The 26,189-nt window shown below is 67.0% G+C and overlaps 3 protein-coding genes across 5 annotated transcripts in view; all 3 read left to right on the forward strand.

The window, feature by feature from the left end:
• Window positions 1–646: 646 nt before the first annotated feature.
• Window positions 647–10,583, forward strand: TMEM9 (transmembrane protein 9). 3 transcript variants are annotated; one of them, XM_070401475.1, is made up of 6 exons: window positions 647–699; window positions 1,165–1,258; window positions 2,409–2,500; window positions 3,735–3,843; window positions 5,050–5,181; window positions 9,773–10,583. In XM_070401475.1, exons 2-6 carry the CDS (start codon window positions 1,193–1,195, stop codon window positions 9,923–9,925), a joined length of 552 nt encoding a protein of 183 aa, XP_070257576.1. In that variant the 5' UTR covers window positions 647–699; window positions 1,165–1,192; the 3' UTR covers window positions 9,926–10,583. The 3 variants fall into 3 exon arrangements, with proteins under 3 accessions (XP_070257576.1, XP_070257575.1, XP_070257574.1); XM_070401474.1 differs by lacking the exon at window positions 647–699 and adding an exon at window positions 716–802; XM_070401473.1 differs by lacking the exon at window positions 647–699 and adding an exon at window positions 729–829.
• A 5,292-nt stretch (window positions 10,584–15,875) lies between these two features.
• Window positions 15,876–16,391, forward strand: ASCL5 (achaete-scute family bHLH transcription factor 5). Its single transcript, XM_070401455.1, has one exon. The coding sequence runs from the start codon at window positions 15,876–15,878 to the stop codon at window positions 16,389–16,391; it is 516 nt and encodes a 171-aa protein (XP_070257556.1).
• A 1,340-nt stretch (window positions 16,392–17,731) lies between these two features.
• CACNA1S (calcium voltage-gated channel subunit alpha1 S) overlaps window positions 17,732–26,189 on the forward strand; it is a 30,177-nt gene continuing 21,719 nt past the window's right edge. Inside the window, 9 exon segments of the mRNA XM_070401456.1 lie at window positions 17,732–18,019; window positions 19,676–19,781; window positions 22,442–22,581; window positions 24,730–24,872; window positions 25,052–25,162; window positions 25,165–25,203; window positions 25,919–25,929; window positions 25,931–25,987; window positions 25,989–26,129. Coding sequence (XP_070257557.1) covers window positions 17,868–18,019; window positions 19,676–19,781; window positions 22,442–22,581; window positions 24,730–24,872; window positions 25,052–25,162; window positions 25,165–25,203; window positions 25,919–25,929; window positions 25,931–25,987; window positions 25,989–26,129 — 900 coding nt within the window. The 5' untranslated portion in view covers window positions 17,732–17,867.

A 26,189-nucleotide genomic window follows, 5' to 3' on the forward strand; every position in this document is an offset into this window, starting at 1 on the left:
ACTGATTCTGGTCTAACCACAAGCCTGGGAAGAAGACCTCGGTGTGGTGGGAGCCCCGCAGCTCGGAGCAATGTCTCCCGTGGCCACCAGAGGGCAGCGCGGGCTGCTCGTGACAATGACATTGACCCAAATGTTACCAATTCGCCTGGTTCCGACCTGCTCAAATACCCTTAAAGCAGCGGTTTTCCACCTTTTTTTTTCATCTCACGGCACGCGTCAACCAGTCACTAAAATATTTCATGTTCCGCAGGTCTACGGGCTCCGACCCCTCATGTCCCTAAAGAGCATGTCAAGGTTTTTGCGGACAAAGCCCGGGAACCCGTCCTTTTTGCTGTGGTTTGGGGTTGTATGTGGCTCGTTCTAATATAAAGCGCTTTCTCCTAAAAACAGCAGGACGGAGCCCTCTGAGCCCCCTCCCTGAACCCCCAGTTTTAGAACCCGGGGGTCCCAGCGCTGCCTCCGGGACCCCTCCTCGCGCTGCCCGTTTGCAAAGCCGCCGACGGTCCCTGCTCGCGTCCGCTCGGGGCGGGCACACGCCTCCCGGTCCCTTGCGCAGAGCGCCTGCACCCAGGGGAAGGCGGGCCTTGTTGCCGGGGCGACGACAGCGCGGTCGGGCTGACGGGCTGTTGCCGCAGCCAATGGGAGCCGGAGGGGCGGGGCCAGCCGGGTCTCGCGCGCGCCCGCCGCCGGGGTTCGCTGGTGAGCAGGCGGGCGTGGGGGAGGGGAGCGCGGTCGGGGCGGCCTGGGGGGGTCCCGCGTGACCCCAGACCGCGGGTGTGAAGGGCACGGGCCTGGCCGTAAGGTCAGGGCTCCCGGATTCTGCGTCCAGGTCTCGTGGGCCCTGAGCGGGCCGAGTAGGCGCGGGGCGGGGCGGGGCGGGGGTGCGCGCGGGGCGGGGATCAGCGGGCCCGGGATCAGCGGGCTCCGGCGGGGATTGGGGGGCTGGGGGGGCACGGGACGCCCCCTCTTTATTCCGGGCTCCCCGAGACTGGTGGGGGGAGGGATCGCTGCACTCGGCGCCGGATCGAGGAGGCCCTGGGACCCGGGCGCCCAGCCCCCACCCGTCCCCGGTGCGTGCGGCCTGGGCCCCGACCCCGTGAACCCCCCGATCCCCGTGACCCCCCGATCCCGCTGACCCCCCGACCCCCGTGCTTCGCTCCGCAGGTGTCGGGTCTCCCCCAGGTTGCCCAGCATGAAGCTCCTGTGCGTCCTGGCCGCGCTCGGCTGTCTGCTGGCGCCCCCCGCCCGGGCCAACAAGGTGAGGGCGGAGCCTGCGGCACCTGTGGGGCCCGCTGTGCGCGGGGCGCCCGCCCTCACTCTGCGGCGGCCCTGCCTTTGGGGGTGGGGAGGGGGTCCCTCGGAGGCCAGATCTCAGGCCTTGGGGTGAGGGAGCGGGTGGGCTCCAGCCTGGGGTTCTGGGGGGGGCACCCCCTGACTTGTCCACACCTTCCTTTGGCTCCTGGGTCACCTGGTGGTTCTAGTAACTGTAGCAGCGCCCTCTGGTGGTCAGGTGCTCCCAGGTGGAGGTTTTGTGTGTTTTTTTAATCCTCCCCCCAGGATATTTTTCCATTATTTACAGAGAGAGTGGAGGGGAGAGAGAGAGGAGAGAGAGAGAGATCGATTGGTTGCCTCCCACAGGGGCCCTGCCACCGAGCGATGCCTGTGTGCCCTTGACCAGAATCTAACCCGGGACCCTCAGTCTGTGGGCCGCCGCTCTGTCCACTGAGCCAAACCGGCCGGGGCCCCAGGTGGAAGTTCCTGCATGGGGAGGGACCCCCAACCCGCGGGCTGGGCCTCCTGAGGTCCCTTCCATTCTTTCGGGGTACATGACCCCGACCTTCGGTCTGTGCAGGTTCAGGTTCTGACCATCAGGGAAGCTTTGATAACCCCTGATTGGTCGATCGAGATGTATCTGGGGAAGACCGGACGGCAATTAGGTCAGGAATCTAACCCAGGTTTGGGGTCACTCTGGTTGCTTCTCCTGCCTCTGGGGAATCCCTAACAGGGTGAGAATACTTGTGGCCTCGTCCCTTATGGCTTCAGAGGGGCAGCTCGAGTAACCCCATGGACGCCACCCACTCACCCCATTCCTCTCCCCGGTCTTCGCCCGGGACGTTGGCGCTAAAGGGGCGAAGAGGCCAGGGGCCAGGGCGACTGGACAGGTTACCGACGCCCCGATCCTTCCGCGTCCTCCTGGGGAGGGCAGCCCTAGGCAGCTCTCTGTCCCTGCAGAAGTCACTCTTTGCTGACCTTGGGGGTGGGGGTGATCTGATCCGGGTATGTGGGGTTGGTGGACACCCCATCCCCCGCCACGGCCGCCTCCTGGAGGGAGCAGGGAGCCGAGAGTTGGAGTCCTGCTAGACCCTGCACCCAGGGCCCCCCTGACGCCTGCTCCCCTCCTCCGGCAGAGCTCCGAGGACATCCGGTGCAAATGCATCTGCCCGCCGTACAGAAACATCAGCGGGCACATCTACAAGCAGAACGTGTCGCAGAAGGACTGGTGAGGCTGCGTGCGCGGCCGCCCCGGGGGATCCGTGACGCTCAGGGTGGGCTGAGGTCGGGTTGGGGGCCCAGCGTGTCCGGGTGGGTGGAGGGAGCGTTTCTACTGCGGGGTTCTCGGGAACTGGGGCGCCCCGTCCTCGCCCAGTCCCGGAGGAAGCCGAGCACAGAAGGGGGGGACTCACACCCCACGGGGGCCCGGGTCAGTGTTGCCTCTCCTTGGGTGTGGAGTGGGACGGTCAGGGGGCTCCCTGCACCTCCTGCCCCCCAGCGTTTGGTGTTTTGCTGTTTGCTCCCCCCCACCCCCGGCTTTATGGAGGTGTGAGCCACATGAAGCCTTGTGTGAGCTCGAGATGCACGCACAGCGGCGATCTGATATGTGTATACAGAGCTAGTGAGCCCCTCTCTAGGCCCTCACGCAGTTACCGAGTGTGTGTGTGTGTGTGTGTGTGTGTGGTGCGAACATTTAAAATCTCTCGTAACTTTTAAAATATATATATATACAGTGGGACCTTGACTTCCGAGTGTCCCGACTAACGAGTTTTTCGAGATACGAGCCGTCTCTCGGCCAATTTTTTGCTTTAAGTTGCGAGCTAAAATTCGGGTGACGAGCCAGCTTCGGATACCCCACCGCTAGTTGGCGCAGCGAACGTCACAGTGAACGCCACAACATCAGCCCAGCATCACGTGTCTCGCTCGTTCACTTTTTGATTTGACATACGAGTAATTTGAGTTACGAGCTCCGTCATGGAACGAATTAAACTCTTAAGTCAAGGCCCCACTGTGTATATATATATATTTATTTATTTTAGAGAGAAAGGGAGAGGGAGAGAGAGAGAGAGAAACATCCATGATGAGAGAGAATCATGGACCGGCTGCCTCCTGCACGCCCCACACTGGGGATGGAGCCCGCAACCCGGGCCTGTGCCCTGACCGGGAGTCGAACCCTGACCTCTTGGTTCCTAGGTCGTCGCTCACCCTGCCGGCCGGGCTCAGCAGCTTTTGAGGGTACAATCCGCTTGTTAACACAGTCACCATGCTGTCCTTCAGACCCCCCCAAAGGTTTTTTTTGGTTCACGAAGGCCTGAGACCTGCAGTCCTGGGGGCGGGGCCCGGGACCTCATCTGGTTCAAAGGGCACCGGGGAAGAAGCCGATGGACGCCAGCCCACACCGGACGGCCGCCGGGGCCGGGTCCCATGGCGCCCACGCCCACGGCCGTGCGTGTCTCTTGCAGCAACTGCCTGCATGTGGTGGAGCCCATGCCGGTGCCCGGGCACGACGTGGAGGCCTACTGCCTGCTGTGCGAGTGCCAGTACGAGGAACGCAGCACCACCACCATTAAGGTGACCGCTCGCGCCGCAGCCCCCGCCCCAGGCCCTGGCCACCCAGACCCGCAGGCTTGGGCTTCATTCATTCCGGAACGTTCCAGGCGGCTGTGGGACTGGCTTCTGGGCAGGCCTGTCCCAGGCACAGGGACCCACTCCCCGCCCCTTGGAGCCAGCTGTCCTGCGACCTCTGACCTGGGGCTCCCCTGACACGGGGGGTGAGAGCCTGGGAGACGCCCTGGTTTCCCCCAGTTCTTGTCTTCCTCTCTCTCCTTCCAGCCATCAGTCAGCACCCTCCCCTGCCTCTGAGGCTGTGCCCTGCCGGGTGCTGCTCACAGGCAGGTCAGAGCTCGCCCTCTGATGGAGGGAACGCCGGGCTGGGCCCCTGACCCTCGTGCTGGTCCATCCCTGGGTGGACTCAGGACAGGAGTGTGGGCGCAGGCTCGCCACGGGGAGTGAGGACCAGGGCCTGTCCCTTCCTCTGCCACCGGCAGGACTCCTGCCCCAGAGCCTCCGTGGCCCCCTAGTCCGGGTGCCGACTGTCCCGAGCCTGGCCCTGCGTACCGATTTCCTGGTCCAGTATTTCTTTATCGATGGATTTCTTTATTGATTAATAAATATCTTTATTGATTTCAGAGGGAGAGGGAGAGGGAGAGAGAAACATCCATGATGAGAGAGACTCATTGATCGGCTGCCTCCTGCACGCCCCACACTGGGGATGGAGCCCACAACCCGGGACGTGCCCTGACCGGGAATCGAACCCTGACCTCCTGGTTCCTAGGTCCACGCTCAACCCCTGAGCCACGCCTGCCGGGCTGAAGCTGGCTTTTCTGTAGAACAAACCCCACTCCAGCTGGGAGGCTCTCCCTACAGCAGGAGATTCACCATCCTGACCCCGGCTCTCCTCCGCTCCCTGTGGGGTGCCTGTCCCCACACTGGGCGCTGCGCCCCCACATCTGAAGCTTCCCTCTCAGCCGTCCTGCTCCCAGCGGTGGGGGGTGGAGGAGCCCTGGGTCCATCCTCCTCCTCGGCCTCCGAGCCCAGCCCCTCCCCCTGCGTAGTGTGCGCAGCTTTCCACGCTGAGCCGGACCCGGTCCCCACCGCCACCCCGGCATCCCAGGGCGCTCTGGCTGCGGGAGGGAGGACGGATGGTGTCCGTGGGTGTCCGTGGGGCCCTGTGTCTCCGGGCCGAGGCCAGCTGGTCACAGGGCGGCGGTCCCCCAGGTGATCATCGTCATCTACCTGTCGGTGGTGGGCGCCCTGCTGCTGTACATGGCCTTCCTGATGCTGGTGGACCCGCTGATCCGCAAGCCCGACGCCTACACCGAGCGGCTGCACAACGAGGAGGAGAGCGAGGTAAGGGCGCCTGTGCACACCGGGGCGGGGGGTGGGGGGGTGTCCTGCCCTCCCCCAGGCCCCTGCTCCCCCTCCTGCTCCGTGCGCCCTGCGTCACCCAGACTATTGATGTCAGAGAGGAAGGGAGAGGGAGAGGGAGAGAAACATCCATGATGAGAGAGAATCATGGATCGGCTGCCTCCTGCACGCCCCACACTGGGGATGGAGCCCACAACCCAGGCCTGTGCCCTGACCCGGAATTGAACCCTGACCTCCTGGTTCCTCGGTCGATGCTTAACCACTGAGCCACACCTGCCAGGCCAGACTCCAGTTTTTGCCTTGTGGGGACTGCCCCGTGCGCCCGATGAGGCAGGGGGAGGGGGCCTGGATCTCTCCTGATGTCCGGCTTTGGGCAGCCTCGGGGGTGAGAAGCCATCCCCAGGAATTTCGGGGTTCAGCTCAGAGCATTTCCGGCACAGGATGGAGGTGGGAGGGACAGGCTCCCAGCACGAAGGTCGAGGGGCTCGGATCGGAGTGCACAGCTGGGGGTGACGTGGGTCTGGGCCTGCCTGCTGCCCGCTGCCCCCACCTCCGGCTCACGTGTTTGGCCAGAGGTGGGCAGAGCCCAAGCCGGGCCCGGCGAGGTGGCGGTGGCGCTGGGTGGTCCGTGTGCAGGAGGAAGCCCCGTGCCTACCTGGTTATTAATGTGCCGTAATCGCAGCTCTGGGCGGTGGGCACCGCTAATAAACACTCGGCGATTAGGGTGAGGCGGTAATTGCAGCCTGGCCCCGGGTAATTGCGAGGTGCGCGGTGATTACAGCCCCGTGACTTCCCCGGAATGCGCGGCTCCCGGCTTCCCGCGCGGAGCCTGAGGAGGGCCGGCCCCGCCCTGGGGTCTGAGCCCGGCCCCCGGCCCCTGGGGATGCTCCCCACATCGAGTCCAAAGTCACAGTTGCCTCTGGGTGGGGGGCCCAGGGGTGGGGAGGGGTCAGATGGGATCAGCCTGGCTCCTGGAGCAGAACCGGAATCGAATCATAGAGTGGACACCCGGGGGCAGGTTGTGGCTGAGTAGGAAGGAGGATGGCCCGCAGTGAGGGGCTCGGTGGCCAGTGTCGGGGTGCCCGGGAGGCAGGGCAGGGGGTCCTGGGAGAGGCAGGTGATCAAGAGTGTGTTCAGGCTCTGAGCCCGGACCTGAGGGGCGCCCAGCTCTGCACAGTGGTTACGGGGGAGGAGGGGTGTCTTCCGGGCAGCGTGAGGGGCCTGCGCTCCTGCCGGCGCCCCAAACCAGGATGCCCCCCATTTGTTACTCCAGGTTTAGGAGACGGACAGTTAGGGAGGAGGCCATCGGGGGAGGCTCTCCTAGACCAGGGTCAGCCAGGGATTTATTCTTCCTTTGTGTTAATCCGGGAGGGCTTCCTGGCAGAGGAAGCCAGCTCTGAGGACAATGACTGCTCAGCTGCTGGGGGGCCGCAGGGCTGAGTAGAGCCCAGGGGTCCTCTCTGGTCCTGGATGGTGAGGACCCTCTGTCAGCCCCCCCCCCCCCTCAGGGCATCTGGGGACGGGGGTGTGTCAGGGGGTGTGGGGTTGAGGCAGAACAGCAGGTCCCAAAGCCACTCAGCTGACCGCTGGGCGGAGGCTGTGTCCCTGGCTTTGGTCTGGAGGGTTTTCCTTAAGGAAACAGGAGGGGTCTCCGCTGGGCTTGGGGGGGGGGGTCGTAGCTTTCACCCCGAGAGGAGGAGCATCAGGACAGTCCTCGCCGGGATTTTGAGGTTCACCTCGGCCCCTAGGACTTGGCGACCACGAGGAGGGAGCTGTCCAGGCCCCCTGCGCCCCAGCCCCCCCCCCCCAGCGGTCAGCTCTGGAGGCCGCCCCCGCCCCAGGCTTGGGGGTCCTGGCTCCATCCCCTGGCCCCGCAGCGAGGAGCTCTGTGCCGGGGGCCGCGCCCGCCGCACGGCGCAGGGAGATGAAAGCCAGCGTGTCCCTTTGAAAGCCTGGCAGGCCCTGCGCTGGGCGCTGCCTCCCGGGATTCCGGCGGCATTAGGCCTAATCCCCGGCTCAGACACCCTTTGAGGGGAGGAAGCGAGCGTGTTTGCTGGGACAGAAACGGGGCTGCTCAGATGTAGGGGTTTGGTCCTCTTTGAAGAGGGAGAACCGGCTGGCGTGGGGCGCAGGGGGTATGCTGCTCACAGCGTGGCCCCCGTCCCCCGCCCGGGCGCGGGGGACGGCGCTGGCCCTGCGCGGGGTGAGCGGGAATCGAGGGAAGATGGGGACGGCACCTGGGGACCCAAAGGCCTGGGGTGGCGAGGACTTGGGGCCACGAGAACGGCCCCCTCCTCCCAGGGGCCCCTCGTCCGGGGAGCTGGCGAGGAGACGTGGAGAAGGCACCCGCCGAGAGGGACCGCCCCTTGTCCCCTGGGAGGACACACAGGCAGGGGTGGCGTCCACAGGCGCCGCTAGACCAGCCCTGGCCCCCAGCCTTGGTCCCGCCTGGCTGTGGCCCCCCAGTCCCTGCCCCGCCGGCCGCTGTCCACGGTGCTGAACCCCAGCTTCCCTCCCTGAGCCTGGAATCCGGGCGGTGGTTCCGACCCAGGCGGTTCTGGCCCAGCCCAAGGGCGCTGGCTGGTCTTTAAGGACGAGCTGTTTCCCGCGAGTCCTCACACCCACGCGTCGTGGTTGTAGGAGGGGCGGCCCGGGCAGCCAGGGCAGAGGGGCCGGCGCCGTGTCACGGGGTGGCCGCGAGGCGAGGCCAGGGGTTCGAGGTCCACCAGCTCAGGCGCCAGAGACACGGCCTCGGAGGGGAGAGGGCTGGCATGGCGCTGGTCCTGCCCGCGAGGGCCAGGCCCGGGCTGGGCGTCTCGGACCCCGACCTGGAGCCTTTAATACCTTTCATCGGACCATTAGCCCTGAGCCTTCGTGGCAGCCCCCACTGAGGAAGGGAGAGGGTGAGGGCTGAAGCCGGGGTCGTGCGGAGGGGGGGGGGCATGCTCCCCGATGCGCTGCCCGGCCCCTGGCTGCCTCCTCCCTCCCCCTCTAGGGGCTGAGCCTCTCCTGCCCCCCAGCCCCTCGGGGCTCCCCCAGCTCCCGCTGCCCCCAGAAGGGACGAGGTTGGGCCTGGGGCAGAAGAGAGGCCCTGTGGCCCCACAGCCGGGTGGCGAGGTCCTGATGCCCGCAGCGTCCCAAGCCAGCCTCAGCGCCCACCTCGCCCAGGCAGCCACGCTGAGGCCTGTCCGTGGCTCCGTGGAGCGAGCGCCCACCGTGCGGCTGAGCCGGGAAGGACAGAGCCGACGGGTGTGCCAGCCCATGGAGCCTTCCGGAGGCGGCGCCCTCGCCCCGTCCCTGCCTGGGCCGCCGGAGCCGGGTGCACGGCATTGCCGAGGGCTCTCCGGGCGCCCCCACAGCTGCCCCCCACCTCGGCCCTGGACACGCCTCCCGGGGCCGCTGTCCGTCTCTCCAGCACCGTGGGCAGTGCTCACAGGATGCGTGACCAGCTCTGTGGGGCAGGGAGCACCTCCCGGCCTCCCCCCTCGCCAGGCCCCTCTCTGCCGCTGCCCGCGCCCCGGCCCCCCCACGCTCCCCTGGGCACCCCCTCTCCCCGCCTGGCAGCTGCGTGGTGACAGAAGCCGTGCCAGCGGGCGCTAGCAGCAGAGCTGCACTTACTGGGCGGCTCTGGGCTGGGAGCGCCTCGATAATCCCCTGAGAGCCGGTGGCAGGAGATGAGAGGCCGGGAGGCCCGGAGGAAATCCCCGCGGGGGGGCCGGCCCTCGGCTCTAATTCCCCCAAAGATCAGGTTCGGGTCCCGCAGGAAACGCAGGGGCGTCGGAGCAGCGAGGTGGTAATTAGGGCGGATGCCGGCTCTGAGGACGAGGATGGCCCGGGAGCAGAGGGGACGGGGTCCATCGGGGCGGGGCGGGGGGCGCGGGGCCAGCCCGCTCTGTCGGAGGAGCGGGGGCCAGGCCGGGCTCTGGACGGGAGGCCTGGTCCAGCTCCGGTTCCCACCCCTGCCCCGTGCCCTGCGTGACATCACGTCCATCCGGCAGCTCCCACGGGGTCCAGCCGGGCGGACTCCTCCTTGCCCCTCCTCCCACCCACAGCCTCACGCTGCCCCTGTGACCTGTGACCTCCGGGGCCACACTCGTCTCCCTCTCCTGTGCGGGGCCCAGGTCATAAGGGGGCCAGCCCTGGCCGGTGAGGCTCAGTGGATAGAGCATCGGCCTGCAGACCGAAGGGTCCCGGGTTCGATTCCGGTCAAGGGCACGTGCCAGGTTGCAGGCTCGATCCCCAGTGGGGGGTGTGCAGGAGGCAGCCGATGGGTGATTCTCTCTCATTGTGGATGTTCCTCTCTCTCTCTCTTCCCCTCCCTTTCTCTCTGAAATCAATAAAAATATTTTTTTTTAAATAAGGGGGTCCAGAAGGTACTCCTCCTGAGCACCCCTTCCCCAGGCTCCGTGGGAGGGGGGAGTAGGGGTGGTCCTGCAGATGCCACACATGGGGCGTCCCGCCGGCGGGCCAGGCCCTGCGGGGACCATGCCTTGGGGATGTGGGCCTGCCCTGGGGGCCCAGACCTCGGGGTTGCTTCGGGGATCCCTCATCTCCTCTCTGCCTCCCAATGCAGGACGCCCGCTCCGTGGCCGCGGCCGTGGCCTCTCTGGGTGGACCCCGCGCCAACACGGTGCTGGAGCGCGTGGAGGGTGCGCAGCAGCGCTGGAAGCTGCAGGTGCAGGAGCAGAGGAAGACGGTATTCGACCGGCACAAGATGCTCAGCTAGGCGGGCGCCACTGCCGGGCGGACCAGCCGGGGCCCCTCCCGGACCGTCCCTGTGGGAGCATGTGGGGGGTCCTCGTCGCTGTGGCCATGTTCCCGCTGATTTAATCCGGGAAGCGGGCGGGTCCCGGCCTCCAGCCCGTCCATTGGGGTCTCCGGGTCCAGGGGAGGGGACGCAGGCCCATGGGGAAGGAGGGAGGTGTTTCGGGGACCACGTTTCCAGCCCCCAAAGTCGGCATGTCCTCACCCTCCGGGAGGCGGAGCCAGACACCGCCTCTCCACATGGGGACGGCCCGTCCGTCAGCATCAGCTCGCGCTCCTTCCTCCCTCTCGACCCCGACACCTCGGCCAGGCGGCCGGGCCCCAGGGGCTCTGACGGGACAGCCTCCGTCCCTGGCCGCTTGGTGCCTGCAGAGCCTCAGGAGGCCCGTCTCCCTCTGCCCTGTGACCCTCGCCCAGTAGCGGGCAGGGCTGTGCCCTTGGGGCCTGCGGCTGCTCACCTGCCCACATGGGGGGGGGGCCCATGGGACACGAGAGGCTCTGGGCACCAGCCCCCCATCCCGGGCCCCTCAGTTCCAGGGCACGGAGAGGGTGGGTCCCCGCTGCCTGTCAGTCAGGAAGCCACCATTAAACCTCTCGCTCCCTCGCTCGATTGCAACTAAGTCTCTCACGTGTGGCCTGGTAAGTGTCCAGGGTTAGAAAGGGCCCGAGCGTTGCCCTTGGCAGGTCCAGGCAGGGACAATGCCACGGGGGCAGCTAGGCCGCCGGGCGGGACTTCGGGCAGATGCTGCTCACAGGTCATCCTCTGCCAGGAGCGGAGGGGCAGTTCCCTGAAGCTCTGAGCGGTGCCCGATGCCCGTGGCTCACACAGTCCGTGGCTCACACACAGTCCGTGTGCTCCCGCAGAACCCAACGGAAACTGCCAGGGAGGGGGGGGCGGGGCGGGGAAGGCAGCAGCGAGGGAGACGGGAGAGAGCCGCTCCCCGGGCCGGAGCCGGCAGAGGCCCCAGTGCTGGCACCTCCGTCCACCAGGAAGGGCCGAGCGGGGTGTCCGGGGCCCAGGCAGAGACAGCGCCGGGGGGACCAGCCATCGGGTCTGTCCCCCGCATGTCCGAGGGCGTCTGCCCCGAGACCCTCACATGCAGGCCCGGGCGGGGCCCTGGGGAGGCGGGGGTTCTAGTTGCAGAGATTTGACCAAGTTCAGAGCCAGGAGCACACACTCAAGGGGGCAGAGACGCTCAAGGGGGCAGAGACGGGTGGCCCCCCAGCCGGCGAGGGACACAGCGAGGGCGCCGAGTTGATGGTGGGGCCCCGAGGTTCCCGGGTCGGTGCCGGAATCTCTGCCTCCGCCCAGACCCGACCCGCGCTCCGGGCCTGGCCACCTGCTCTCCTGCCCTCGGCTGGACGCCGCCACCCCCACCCCCACCCGGTGCCCGGAGCCCAGCACAATGCGTGTCCGAGACTCGCCTCGCCTCTGCCTGGCTTTCATGTTTATCTGAACGGGGTGCACCGTCCCCACCAAGTTGTTCCCCTGAAACCCGCAGGCGCTCGTCTGCCATCCCCTGTCCTCCCTCACAGGTCCCAGCGCTGCCCCTCCCGGTGGCCGAGCAGTGCGTCCTCTCCCGTCTCCTCCGCCCAGTCCCCACGGTCCCATCCCTGTCCTCACCGTTCCCGGGGGCCACTGCCGGTCTAGGGGCCACTGGAGCTCACGTTCCCCCCCCCCCCTACAGAACCGTCCGTGGCTCCCCACCTTCCCAGGCTCGAGTTCCTCATCGAGGCCCTGACCTCCTGCCCCTCTGGCCTGTGGCTCCAGCACCAATTGGCAGGAGGGACGGGGGGCCCTGCAAGCCCCTGAGGGGGGTTGGTGGACCCCTGGGCACAGGTGCTCACCCAGGCGGACCTCCTGCGCTGTGAGGGGGGTTACGATGCAGGGCGTCTTGGCCCCTGGCATCCCCAGGCATGGAGCTGAGCTGGCTGAGAGTGCCGGCTCCTCGATCAGGGCGGACATCGAGGGCAGGGCTCTAGCTGCGAGCTAGGAGCCCTGGTCCCGCCTGGACCACTGACTGACCTGGAGCAGCGGGTCTGCTCCCTGTGCCTCAGTTTCTCCCGACCAAGAGTGGGGAGGTTAAACGCAGTGGGGCTCACACCTGCAGGTGGCGGGTGCCCGGACCAGCACTGGTAACTCTGATGGTCATGCTCCTGTCTCCATGAGCATTAGAAAAACCAGGGTTGTTAGCACATCCCTGCAGGCCTGGTGGGTAGTCATGTGAAGGACGAGTAAAGGGGGCCGAGTGTATGTACAGGAAATACTAGCCCGGCCGAATGGCTGAGCGTCGACCTGTGAACCAGGAGGTCACGGTTCGATTCCCGGTCAGGGCACATGCCCGGGTTGCAGGCTCGGTCCCCAGTGTGGGGCTCGCAGGAGGCAGCCAATCCATGATTCTCTCTCATCATTGATGTTTCCATCTCTCCCTTCCTCTCTGACATCAATAAATATATATATATATAGAGAGAGAGAGAGAATTTCAAAGAAAATATTAGCCGAACGCTAAGTGCCATTGGCTGGGGCAGGAACTCTGGGAGGACTTGGGCCGTGTGCTGGTTGGGTCCCAATCGAGACCCCCTCTGTCCGCTGCCTCCGTCCCGGGCTCCCCATGGGGCCACGGGGCTCAGACCAGATGCCAAGGGGACCCGACACTGCAGCCTCCTGGTCCCGGTCCAGCCGGGAGCACCCAGGGGTCACCTCCCAGCCCCTGACACCCAGGCTGGCATCGTCGGAGCTACTCAGAGCGGCTCCCACACCTGGGGCTTCCCCCACGCGATACCCCTGTTTTCCTGCCCCGCACACTCTCGGCTCCACCCCACACCTTCCCCTCCCCGGGGGCCATCCCTCCTGGGCACTCGCGGGCAGTACCCTGGGGCACCGCGTCCCCACCTGCCCCTGCAGGGGCTCAGGGGGCCAATCAGGAGGCCAGGAGCGGCCCTCTCTCCCCCTCGGGGCGGGTCCCAGATCAGAGGAGCCCCCTGCCCTCCGCCCTCCCCTTCTGGGTGTGTCGCCTCGCGTTTGAAGCTCCGGCAGGTAGAGCGTACCTGGCTCCTGGGCCGCGGGGGACCGGGGCAGAGGCTGCGAGGAGCCGGGCCAGGCGGAGGCACGGAGACCCCGCCGTCCCCACCCGAGTCCACAGGCCGAGCGCTGGCGGAGCCAGCCCAGAAGGTAACCGCACACAGGTGGCGGCCGGGATGCGAGGCCGGGAACGCCTTTGCTGGGGCTCAATCACCGGGGAGGCTTGGCTCCCAGAGGAAGCCGAGCAGCCTGGCCCGCAGGCTGGAGAGGGGCTGAGCCGGGCGGTGGCAGGCACGGGCCGTGGACCTGCCCACGGACACAGGCCCCGGAGACTAGAGCAGCTTTTCCAGGTGGACACCCGCCAGGGATCCCTGGACAGGAGCGGACATGCAGAGCGTGGAGGCCGGGGCAGCTGGGCTGCGTGCGGCTGAGGGAGACGGCTGAGAGGTGCAGCGTCCGAGGGAGGCAGGGGCACAGCCTCCAGGGCCGACGGCCAGGGTCAGGGCCCAGCTCCGTCCCTGAGCGGCCGGGGGACCAAGGCCATCTGCTGGTCTGGGCTCCATCCCATCCGCTGGTACAGGCTCAGCACCAGCGTCTGCCCCGTGGGAGTCACCTGAGCGTAGATGCGTGTCCAGCACAGAGTTGGGACTATACAACCATCTCCTGGTATTTTTTGTTTTTAAATATATATATATTTAAAATATATTTTATTGATTTTTTACAGAGAGGAAGGGAGAGGGATAGAGAGTTAGAAACATCAATGAGAGAGAAACATCGATCAGCCGTCTCCTGCACACCTCCTACTGGGGATGTGCCCGCAACCCAGGTACATGCCCTTGACTGGAATCGAACCCGGGACCCTTCAGTCCGCAGGCCGACGCTCTATCCACTGAGCCAAACCGGTCAGGGCTTAAATATATTTTATTGATTTCAGAGAGGAAGGGAGAGGGAGAGAGATAGAAGCATCAATGATGAGAGGGAATCATGGATCGGTGCCTCCTGCACGCCCCACACTGGGGATGGAGCCCGAAATGGGGGCATGGGCGGGAGTAGGGCCCACGCGGAATCCGTTCCACCATTTCCCTTACCCTGTCCTTAGAGGCCTGAGGAGAGAAAACCAAGCCCGTGGGTGTGGAATTTCCCTGTGGGCTTCGCCCAGGACAGGTGACCGTGGGCAGCCGCTGGGCGTGGGCATCAGCGCTGTTTCCCGGGCAACGGGGGGGGGGGGGGGGGGGCGCTGTCTGTGGCCTTTGGTGGCCACACCAGGGTCTCAGCGCCCCTAGGAGCGCTTCCCAAGGCTGCCCCGCCTCGTTGGCAAACTCCGCTCCCCCCAGGTGCCGCCTCAGTGTCCCCCGAAGACCTGGGGACTCCACGGGCAGTTAGAACGTGGGGTTCAAACCTCCATGCCCCCCGCCCCCCTGCTCCCCAGGCCTGGACCTGGAATTCCATCATCTGCTGCCACTGCTCCTCACGGACACACGGTGGCGCTGTTGGCCACCGGTTCTGCCCAGTCCATTGGTCTGTGAGGACGGACCTGGTCCTGCCAGGCTTTGGGGGGGGGGGGGGGGGGGGGGGGGACTGAGGCAAAGGGGCTCCTCGTCAGGTTCCCAGGGGCGCCGCTCCTGGCGCTGGACTCAGCCTGATTCCCATGGTCACCCCCTAGGGACACCCCCAGGGCACCCGGCGCCTCCCCCACCAGAGCGGACCCTCACCTACAGCGCGGGCATCGGAACCTGCGAGGGACGCCCCTCCCACAGGAATCAGGATTTATTTATTTTTAAAAATATATTTTTTATTGATTTCAGAGAGGAAGGGAGAGGGAGAGAGACATCAATGAGAATTACTGATCGGCTGCCTCCTGCACGCCCCCTACTGGGGATTGAGCCCACAACCCGGGCAGGTGCACTGATGGGAATCGAACCCTGACCTCCGGGTTCATAGGTTGACGCCAACCACTGAGCAATACGGCCAGGCAGCACTGAATTTCCGTGGCAACTCAACAAGGGGCCCGTGCGCCCCCCGGGTGGGAGGCCCTGGAAGGTGCCAGGGGTAAGACGCCTCCCCGCTCCCCAGGGACATGGCACGGCTGGCACCGTCCCTACGCCAGGCCGGGCAGGTGCGGGGCATGCTGTTTGTCCTCCGATTCTCAGGGGCCCTGCCCTCCTGTGGGGGGGTACTTCCCTCCGTCGGTGGGCGCCACTCGGAGAGGCGTCCACAGGAGGGGACCGCAGGGCCGGGACCCCTGCTCTAGGGTCTCGCCTTCAGCAGGCGCTCCACCCCCCCCCCCGACAAAGCCTGCGACACCCCATTCGAGGGTGGGGTGACCCGGCCGTCATCGCGGGCCTCGCCTAACCCGTGTGTCCGTGTGTCTGTCCGTTCCTCTTGTTTAGGACGGTTCTCCGGGACCCTCAGGCACAGGCCTAGCATCGGCGGTCAGTTCCCGACGCCCCAAGCGGCCTGGGGTCTCCAACGCGCCGCGAGGAGCCAGCGAGGAACCAGGCCCCAGAGCCGTGGCCCCGGCGCAGAGCCGCAGGGTTCGCGCCCGCGGGAGGCGCCCGCGCGGGGCTGCCGGCGAGGCGGGTGCCCATGGCCCGCGGAGGAGGGTGCGGGCCCGAGTCCTGGCTCCGGGCTGGGTCCTAGCCTGTGCGCGCTGAGCCTCTGCCCGGAGGCGCCCCCCTGGTCCGCAGCGATGGCGCCCCTTAGGGGGACCGCGGCAACCCCCCCACAGAGCGCAGAGAGCCCCTAACCAGTCCTGGAACCCCCGAGCGGCTGCTGGCGATGTGACGCGCCCCCGCGGTGGGGACGCGCAGACCCCGAGCGGGGGCGGTTCGGGGAGGGTCTGGCCCTGGGCGCAGCGCCCCGCGGCGCCATGAACCGTGGACCACAGACCATGAACGGTCACTTCTGCCGGGCGCTGATGGAGCGGGGCCCCACGGCGCCCCCCGGCGGCGGCCTGCAGCTGGGGCCAGCGCCCCCGCCCCGGCCCGCGCCCCTGCCCGCGGAGCCCCCGGGCGCCGTGCCCTTCCTGCTGCTCCCGGGCGCCGCCGCCGCCGCCTACGCCGGCCTGTTCCCCTGCGCGCCCGGGCCCGGCGCCCTGGGCGCCTACGACGGCGCCTTCGAGCCCGCCTTCGTCCACAAGCGCAACGAGCGCGAGCGGCACCGCGTGCGCTGCGTGAACGAGGGCTACGCGCGCCTCCGCGGGCACCTGCCGCGCGCGCTGGCCGAGCGGCGGCTGAGCAAAGTGGAGACGCTGCGCGCCGCCATCCGCTACATCCGGCACCTGCAGGAGCTGCTGCGCGCGCCCGACGGCCCCCCGCGGCCCGAGCCCCCGCGCGACGCCCCGCCGCCCGGGGGCGCCCGCCTCCCCGCCTCGCCGGGCCCGGAGCCCGAGGCGTCCAGGCAGTGACTGCGGTGCGCAGGGGCGCGCAGTGCCCAGACCCTCGGAGATGCGCGCTCTCCGCGCCTAGGACCCCTCCGTCTCCGCCACCGCCCGCCTCTCCTCGCCGGCTGAGCGTGTGCGAGGGGCCAACGCGGACGGAGGAGCAGGGGCGCCGGGCCCGGGGAAGCCCGCCAGCCGCGCCGGCCACAGCCCGCAGGAGGGCGCCCTGGACCGTCACCCGGGGACTGGCTCCGCCTCCGCTTCTGCCTCGCGAGTGGAAAGCTGGGGCCCAGCTCCGGGGTGTGCACGGCGCCGCCCTCGCCGACCTCGCCGCCCTCTGGGTCACAGTCTGCGTCTGCGAGGCCCCAGGAGGCGAGTCGCGCTCAGGTTCAGATGCGCCTGCCCCGCGCGCCACAAGGTGGCCTCAAACACCGCGCCCTCTGGGAGCTGGTCTGCGCGCGCGCGCACACAGACACACAGACACACACACACACACACACACACACACACAGACACACACACACACACACACGCACGCGCGCGCACACACACGCACCCCTAAGTGGCCCTCTCTGGCCTCCCTGATGGAGGGCGCTGTCCCGTCCTCCACCCCCAGCGTGGCCTCCGCCTGCCTTCGCTCCCCAGCTGGGCCTCTGGCCATGGCACCGAGTGGGCAGATCGGCACCGCTGGCACCGAAGGATGAAATAAAATACTTGTTGAGTTCTGATGCCTGGACCACAGTCTGCCCTCGTGTGCCCTGTCTCTCTCTCCTTCCCACTCCGTCGTGGCACTAGCTGTGGGGTGTGGGGCGTGGGGTGCTCTCCACCACCCTTTAAGCTGAGCACACGCCCCCCAGGGACAGGGCTGGGGGGGGGGGGCGGCAGAGTCCCCAAGAGAAAGCCCTCAACCCTCGCACAGTCAGAGGGGAGGGGACACAAAGCAGACAGCACCTTGGGGTGTGGCAGGGGCTGTGCCCAGGGGGCCTCCACCTGCCTGCAGAGGTTCCCTTCCCCGAGGGGGCGGGGCTGCGGTGGGAGGGGGCTGTTCCTGGCGCTGAGGGCCCCCCTCACCTTTGCTGGGCAGCGTCATGGGGCTTGGGCCTGTAGAGCTCATCTTGGCACAAGGGAGCCAGTCTGTCAGGAGAGGGGGGTGTGTGTGTCTGTATCGGGGTCCGCCCTTCCTGAGGTCTCGCCAGCCTCGACCCTCCATCCCGTCCCCCACTGCCCACCCCGGGCCCTGCTGGCGGCCACCCCACCCCCAGCCGCCCCGGGGCAGCCTAGGGAGCTAGGGAGCGGCTGCGGGCTGGGAGGAGTGACAGCTGCCTGGCTTCAGGGGCTAATTTTACTCCCGGGGAGCGGAGAGTAATCCTCCCGCCCCACCCCGCTGGCCCTGCACACTGCGGCCAGTCCCCTCGGCCAGTCCCCACGCCAGGGCGAGGGCACCGGGGACGCAGGGAGGAGAGGGCTGCCGGGCGGGGAGCCGGAGAGCCGGCCGCCGGGAGCATGGAGCCGGCCTCCCCCCAGGACGAGAGCCAGAGGAAGAAGCCGCCCAAGAAGCCGGCCCCCGAGGTCCTGCCGCGGCCGCCCCGGGCCCTGCTGTGCCTGACGCTGGAGAACCCGCTGCGGAAGGCCTGCATCAGCATCGTCGAGTGGAAGTATCCGCGCCCGGGGGCAGGCGGCCGCGTGTGCAACGCGGGCGAGGGAGGGTGGCCACGGACCACGCTCGGGGGCCGGGAGATGGGGACTTGGAGACGGGTGGCTGTCCCGGAGGAGCCGCCGGAAGGAAGGCCTGGGGGGGTGGAGGTGGGGGGGGAGATCTGGGGGGCCTGGTGACGCCCCCTGACCGGCTGTGGCGAGGTGGGGCGCTTTCCGGGCTGTTGTCCACAGCGTCCCAGGGCTCCCCTCAGATTTCTGAAGCAGCAGCCTCCTTTCTGAGCGAGGATGGGGGAGAGTAGAGTGGGGGGGGCCTGCAAGGAAACCTTCCCCTTGATGGGAGGGGAGAGGGGGGGGGGAGGCACACGAGAGCTGAGCAGGAGCCGCCGCTGGGAGTGGGGGGGTGCGGGGACCAGGCGGCCAGGCGCAGGGCGCACCCCACTGGACCTGGGGGGCTGGAGGCCCCTCTTGTGTGGCATGGGCTCTGGGAGGAAGAGCGAGGGGGTGTCTGGGTTACTTGGGGGAGGGGGGAGGCGGCCGGCGGAGGACTGTCAGGGAGGGTCGGGAATAGTTGAGATTTTTCTAAAGGGTCTGGGAGCCAGGCTCCGGCCAGCTGTCCCCGGGAGGAAGGGCGAAGAGACAGACACGGAGAACGGGGGCCCAGGTTGGAATCGTTGGGGTCAGAGCCAGCCCTGCCCCCACGGCTGCTCGCACCCCATCCAGTCCCCCAGGCCGACCTCCCTGCCTCGCGGGTCTGCTCAGGTCTGGTCTGAGGCAGGATCTCTTCCCTCCTGGGGTGTGGGGGGGCTCTCTCCCTGCTCAGCACCTGCAGCCCCTGGGGAACGGAGCGGCCAGCCAAGGCAGCTACACAATGGGCCTCCCACCCCCGCCCTCCTTCTTTCTCTTTTTAAAATATATGTTTTTATTGATTTTTTTTTTTAGAGAAAGAGGAAGGGAGAGGAATAGAGAGATAGAAACACCCATGAGAGAGAATCATGGATCGGCTGCCTCCCGCCCGCCCCACACTGGGGATGGAGCCCGCAACCCGGGCCTGTGCCCTGATGGGAATGGAACCGTGACCTCCTGGTTCACAGGTCGACCCTCAGCCACGGAGCCACGCCGGGCGGGCCCTCCCCCGCTCTCTTCCCTCAGCAACCCCTCCCTGGCCCGGCCTGGGCTGCCTCCGGGAGACGGTTATTCAGGGGCGCGTGTCTGCGGGGATGCGGGGATCTGGGGGTGCCGGTCCAGGGGCTGGTCAGCCCCTCCTTCCTCAGGCTCCGAGGTTCGGGTGTCACCTGCCCACCCCCCCCTTTCCCGGTCGGGCTCTGCAGGCACCTGGCCTGTCCCCCATCAGCCCCATTTCTCCGAGGGAGCCCCTCCCCCGTGGTCTGGCCAGAATCTCAGAAATTCATGGCTCCGGGGAGCGGGCAGGTGAGGCTGGGGGGCAGATGCTGAGAGAGGAGCCCTAAGACTCCCTAAAAGCTGAGGCGCCTGGACCAGAGCTGCGAGTGAGTTCCCTGCTCCCGGGAGAGCGGGGACCAGGCCTCCCTCCGCAGCCGGGCCTTACAACCTCCTCCAGGCTGAGCCTCGGCGCCCTCTGACCCTTCCCCCTGCACACCCGCGCCTCCCTCGGGGGCTGTCCTTAACCCGGGCCCCAGACCCTTCGAGACGATCATCTTACTGACCATCTTCGCCAACTGCGTGGCCCTGGCCGTGTACCTGCCGATGCCCGAGGATGACAACAACTCGCTGAACGTCGGCCTGGTGAGCGGCCCTCCCTCCCGCCCCCGCCCTGGGCCTGCGCCGGGCTGGGGCCCCCTCCCCCAGGCGGGCTGCGTGCCTGGGACCCCCAAGGCTAGGGAACCCCAAACCACCTGCAGGCCTTCTCACCGGCTCGGCGGCTCTCCTTGACTCGGTAATGTTGTCACCTGCCCTCCAGGGGGCGCACTGGGCCAGCACCTCCCAGCACAGCCCCACAGAGAAGTCCCATTTCACAGATGCAGAAACTGAGGCTCAGGGGCTCAGCCAGTGAGCGATGGGGCCGAGCGCCCGTGTCCCTTCCTGGTGAGACTCAGGGGAGCCCTTCCCACCGAGGACGGGCAGCAGAGGGCCTTTTGGGGTTCTGCACCCCTTTATCCTTGCCCCGTCTGTAACACATGATGGAACCACACACACACACAGCTGGAGGGACGGTCTGAATCGGGGCCCCGCCTCCTCCCCCCTCACTATGGATTAGGGGAGAGAAAACAGGCTTACCTTGAAGGACATGCTCACCCACAGCCAGAGGCATAGAAATACTTTTATAAAAAATATATATTTTATTAATTTTTACAGAGAGGAAGGGAGAGGGATAGAGAGTTAGAAACATCGATGAGAGAGAAACATCGATCAGCTGCCTCCTGCACACTCCCTACTGGGGATGTGCCCGCAACCAAGGGACATGCCCTTGACTGGAATCGAACCCGGGACCCTTCAGTCCGCAGGCCGATGCTCTATCCACTGAGTCAAACCGGTCAGGGCGCATACAAATACTTTTTAAAAATACATATTTTTTAAATTGAATTCAGAGAGGAAGGGAGAGGGAGAGAGAGAGAGAGAGAGAGAGAGAGAAACATCAATGATGACAGAGAATCGTGGATTGTCCCCCTCCTGCACGCCCCCTACTGGGGATCAAGCCCACAACCCGGACAAGTGCCCTTGACCCGGAATTGAACCCTGACCTCCTGGGTCATAGGTCGATGCTCAGCCCCTGAGCCATGCCGGCCGGGCTGGATGAGTTTTGCTAACGGTGATCAATCAGTCCTGGTGCTGCCCGGTGGTTGGGGGGTGGGGGGGGCGGCGGCCCCTCCCGGGCCTCACGGTGGCATCCAGCCCCCGGGACCTTCCTGGGCTCAGGTTGCTGCACAGCCTGGGAGAGGCTGCGGCCGAGCCTCTGGCATCCAGGCCGGCGCCTTTTTATAGGGTCAGGAATGTGCCAGGGCGGCTGCGCTCACCTCGGAGGGCTAAGCGCTGGCCTTGCGGGGCACAGGCGGGGGGCTGGGCCGCCCCACAAGAGTCCTGGCGAGATGGCCAGAGACCCCACCTCTAGACTGCCCGCCCCCCCAGAGACACCCAGTGCCTGTCCCACCCCCACTGAGCGTGGACAGGGACCCCAGCACCCTGCCCGGCTGTGCCCTCCCCGCCTCCGAGCTCGCCTCCTACGGCGGCTCCTCCCCCCACCCCCCGGGCCTCTGTCCCCCGATCTGTGGCCAGGACCCCAGTGTCCACCTCCAGGAGGTGCTGCCCCCGAGCGCCCACTCCTGTCCCACCTGAGCTCAGAGGGGCTCGGGAAAGCTGCCCCTCTTTGCTCCTCTGCCCGCCCAGCCCTCCCCCCCCCATCCAGCCCTCCCCCCCCACCCCAGGTCCCCAGCCCAGGCCTGGGGTGAGGTGGGGGCAGGGAGGCAGGGTTCACCCGCTCAGGCCTTGGCTTTGGAGCCGGAGTCCATCTGGCTAAATATAGCCGCTTCCCTCATCCCCAGCGGCTCATCTTCCAAACCTGGAAGCTGAGGTGGCCACGGAGACCCAGGCGGGGCCCGGACACCTGTGGGCGGTGCGGCCGGGGCAGCAGGCTCACCCCCACCCCTTCCAGGGGACGGCTCTGAAGAGCATGTCGGGAGGATCCTGGGACCGTGGCCCCCCCTTTTTTTTTGATAAGAAAGCTCTGTATATTCTTTTATTATTATTAATATATTTGTATTGATTTCAGAGAGGAAGGGAGAGGGAGAGAGAGAGAAACATCCATGATGAGAGGGAATCATGGACCGGCCGCCTCCTGCACGCCCCACACTGGGGACGGAGCCCGCAACCCGGGCCTGTGCCCGACCGGGAATCGAACCGGGACCTCCTGATCCATAGGTCAATGCTCACCCACGGAGCCACGCCGTATGTGGTCAACCACACAGTGAGCTCACCCCTCGCCTTGGCAGAGCCAGACCAACTGATTTCACCGGCCTTCTAGGGCCCACGGGCCGGACGTTCCCCACCCCCGGCTCTAGACGACTCATTCACGCAATTCTGGGCCCCGGCAGAAGAAGGAAAAAAAAACCAAAAATAACGAACAGTCCCCACACTTCACAGAGCTGATCGTTCCGTGGGTAGGAGGGAAGGCCAACGGGATAGAAACGGGCCTGGGATTTATTTTAGCGACGGGGCCACGGGAACAGAGGACGACATGACTGTGAGCAGAGGCCTGGGGAGGGATGACTCCGGAGGGAGGGCCGAGGGCCGTGAGGGGCCAGCCTGTGTGGCCTCGAGGTGCGGGGAGGAGGAGGGAATTCAGGCAGGCGCCGAGGTCCCGAGGCCGCTGGGAACAGTGTGCCGGGGAGGGAAGGGCAGCGTGCGCTGGGGACGCTCAGAGGACGGACGGGCCGCGCTCGCCCCCGCAGGAGAAGCTGGAGTACTTCTTCCTCATCGTCTTCTCCATCGAGGCCGCCATGAAGATCATCGCCTACGGCTTCCTCTTCCACCCCGACGCCTACCTGCGCAGCGGCTGGAACGTGCTGGACTTCATCATCGTCTTCCTGGGGTGAGGCCCGGGGGGGGGGGGGGTGGCAGGGGTTTGGAGGGGGGGGTCCGAGGGGCCAGCCCCCCAGAGGCAGGACAGACCCCGGCTCGGGGCCGGGGAGCAGCCTGCGGGGGGAAGGGAACACCCCTCTCCATCCAGCCTCGGTCTGGAGCCCCAGACACACGCACCCAGACCGAGGGCGTCAGAGACAGGCCCCCAAGAGAGCACTGTTCCCGCACAGTGGGTCCGGGGGCTCAGCTGTCCCCGCACAGTGGGTCCAGGGGCTGGGCTGTTCCCGCACAGTGGGTCCGGGGCCTCGGCTGTCCCCGCACAGTGTGTCCAAGGGTTTGGCTGTTCCCCTCACAGTGGGTCCGGGGGCTCAGCTGTTCCCCGCACAGTAGGTCTGGGGGCTCGGCTGTTCCCATGCACAGTGGGTCCGGGGGCTCAGCTGTTCCCCGCACAGTAGGTCTGGGGGCTCGGCTGTTCCCATGCACAGTGGGTCCGGGGGCTCAGCTGTTCCCCGCACAGTAGGTCTGGGGGCTCGGCTGTTCCCATGCACAGTGGGTCCGGGGGCTCAGCTGTTCCCCGCACAGTAGGTCTGGGGGCTCGGCTGTTCCACGCACAGTGGGTCCGGGGGCTCAGCTGTTCCACGCACAGTGGGTCCGGGGGCTCGGCTGTCCCCGCACAGTGGGTCCGGGGGCTCAGCTGTTCCCCGCACAGTAGGTCTGGGGGCTCGGCTGTTCCCCGCACAGTGGGTCCGGGGGCTCGGCTGTTCCCATGCACAGTGGGTCCGGGGGCTCAGCTGTTCCACGCACAGTGGGTCCGGGGGCTCGGCTGTTCCACGCACAGTGGGTCCGGGGGGCTCGGCTGTTCCCCGCACAGTGGGTCCGGGGGCTTGGCTGTTCCACGCACAGTGGGTCCAAGGGTTTGGCTGTTCCCCGCACAATGGGTCCGGGGGGCTCGGCTGTTCCCATGCACAGTGGGTCCGGGGGGCTCAGCTGTTCCACGCACAGTGGGTCCGGGGGGCTCGGGCTGTTCCCCGCACAGTGGGTCCGGGGGCTGGGCTGTTCCCCGCACAGTGGGTCCGGGGGCTCGGCTATTCCCGCACAGTGGGTCCGGGGGCTGGGCTGTCCCCGCACAGTGGGTCCGGGGGCTCGGCTGTTCCCCGCACAGTGGGTCCGGGGGCTCGGCTGTTCCCCGCACAGTGGGTCCGGGGGCTCGGCTGTCCCCCGCACAGTGGGTCCGGGGGCTCGGCTGTTCCCCGCACAGTGGGTCCGGGGGCTCGGCTGTTCCCCGCACAGTGGGTCCGGGGGCTGGGCTGTCCCCGCACAGTGGGTCCGGGGGGCTCGGCTGTTCCCCGCACAGTGGGTCCGGGGGCTCGGCTGTCCCCGCACAGTGGGTCCGGGGGCTCGGCTGTTCCCCGCACAGTGGGTCCGGGGGCTCGGCTGTCCCCGCACAGTGGGTCCGGGGGCTCGGCTGTTCCCCGCACAGTGGGTCCGGGGGCTCGGCTGTTCCCCGCACAGTGGGTCCGGGGGCTGGGCTGTCCCCCGCACAGTGTGTCCGGGGGGTTTGGCTGTTCCCCGCACAGTGGGTCCGGGGGCTTGGCTGTTCCCCGCACAGTGGGTCCGGGGGCTGGGCTGTTCCCCACACAGTGGGTCCGGGGGCTCGGCTGTTCCCATGCACAGTGGGTCCGAGGGTTTGATGTCCAAAGCAGGTTTCATAAGGGAGGACTTGGGGTGGATTTCAAAGGCTATTGGACAGTGAAGTCTGACCATAGAGAGAGAGAGACGAGGAGGCCAGGGAAGGGAGGGACAGGCCCTGGCTGGAGGCACCGCTGGGGCCCATCCCCAGCTGGTGTTGCTCAGTGGTTGGAGCGTCGGCCCACGGACTGAAGGGTCCCGGGTTCGATTCTGGCCAAGGGCACGTACCTGGATTGCAGGCTCCATCCCAGCCCCGGTCAGGGCTCATGCAGGAGGCAACAATGGATGTGTCTCTCTCACATGATGTTCCTCTCTCTCCCCCCCGCCCCCCCTATGTTACCTTACGAGTCAGCGTGAGCCATGGGCAAACCGTCCCTGCCCCTGAGCACAGAGGGGGCGCCGAGGGCCCCCAGCACTGGGCCTGGGCTCACCTGACCCCCCTCTCCGCGCCCCCCCCACCCCCCCGCAGGGTCTTCACGGTGATCCTGGAGCAGGTGAACCTCATCCAGAGCAACACCACGCCGCTCAGCAGCAAGGGCGCTGGCCTGGACGTCAAGGCGCTGCGAGCCTTCCGCGTGCTGCGCCCCCTCCGGCTGGTGTCGGGGGTGCCCAGTGGGTGGCCCCGTCTCCCCGCACCCCCTCCTGCTCCCCAGCCTGCGCCCTGGCCCGGTTCTGGGTCCTCCTCCTACCTGGGAGTCCCAGAGGGTCCCGGGGTGGGGGAGGGTGGGGGGCGACCATGGGCGGGGCGCTGACCCTCGTTCTGTGTGTCCCCCCACTTCCCGCCCCCCCAGGCCTGCAGGTGGTGCTCAACTCCATCTTCAAGGCCATGCTGCCGCTGTTCCACATCGCGCTGCTGGTCCTCTTCATGGTCATCATCTACGCCATCATCGGCCTCGAACTCTTCAAGGCAAGATGCACAAGACCTGCTACTATGTCGGGACCGGTGAGGCCGGGCGGGCGGGCGGGGCGGGCGCTGGCGAGGTCCCGGGACAGCTCAGGGGGAGCCGCCGCCATGGAGACGCCACAGGAGCCCGGCCGGCGTGGCTCAGGGGTTGAGCGTCGACCTGTGAACCAAGAGGTCAGGGTTCGAGGTCCCCATCAGGGCACAGGCCCGGGTTGCGGGGCTCCATCCCCAGTGTGGGGCGTGCAGGAGGCGGCCGATCCATGATTCTCTCTCATTAGGGATGTCTCTCTCTCTCCCTCTCTGAAATCAATAAAAATATATTATAAAAAGAATAAAAAGAAGCCACAAGAGCGAGGGTTGCCTTTCCTAGGGAATCGTCCACGAAGGAAGGCGTTGTTCCCATTTCACAGGGAGGGACACTGAGGCGGGGAGAGAATCCGGTCACTCGCCCAGGGTTCGGAAGCCCGTGAGCGATAGGTCTGAGGGCTCAGGTGCCTTGCCGGTCTGGGGAGCCGGGGCCTGGAGGAAGGGCGGCCCGGCCGGGGCCCGGTGACCACGGGCCTCAGTTCTGAGGAGCCACCCCGATCCCTGAGCAGGAAAGGAGATGAGTCATCCCGTTGGGCCGGGAATCGAACCGCAGCCTCCAGGTTCATAGGTCGACGCTCAACCCCTGGGCCACGCCGGCCGGGGCCGTGAAACAATCTTTTTCACAACTTTTCTCCCCGCCTCGTCCACTGGTGCTAGCGGCCTCCAGACATCGTGGCCCACGGAGGAGAACGAGAAGCCGTCGCCCTGCGCCCGGACTGGCTCCGGCCGCCCCTGCCACCATCAACGGCAGCGAGTGCCGGGGCGGCTGGCCGGGGCCCCAAACCCACGGCATCACCCACTTCGACAACTTCGGCTTCTCCATGCTCACCGTGTACCAGTGCATCACCATGGAGGGCTGGACCGACGTCCTGTACTGGGTGCGTGGCGCCCGCCCCCCCCCCAGCACCCCGCTTCCTCCCCTCATTCATCCCGGGCCG

The sequence above is a fragment of the Myotis yumanensis genome, unplaced genomic scaffold, assembly GCF_028538775.1.
Source record: "Myotis yumanensis isolate MYYU_CA2020_CCGP unplaced genomic scaffold, mMyoYum1.0.hap1 SCAF_22, whole genome shotgun sequence".
NCBI classification, from domain to species: domain Eukaryota; kingdom Metazoa; phylum Chordata; class Mammalia; order Chiroptera; family Vespertilionidae; genus Myotis; species Myotis yumanensis.

Bases quoted from the DNA above. Each gene is read 5' to 3' on its own strand.
- ASCL5 (XM_070401455.1), top strand. From the start codon at position 15,876: ATGAACGGTCACTTCTGCCGGGCGCTGATGGAGCGGGGCCCCACGGCG.
- TMEM9 (XM_070401475.1), top strand. From the start codon at position 1,193: ATGAAGCTCCTGTGCGTCCTGGCCGCGCTCGGCTGTCTGCTGGCGCCC. The intron at 3,844-5,049 runs GTGACCGCTCGC...GCGGTCCCCCAG, and splicing joins GCAGCACCACCACCATTAAG to GTGATCATCGTCATCTACCT. The intron at 5,182-9,772 runs GTAAGGGCGCCT...CTCCCAATGCAG, and splicing joins ACAACGAGGAGGAGAGCGAG to GACGCCCGCTCCGTGGCCGC.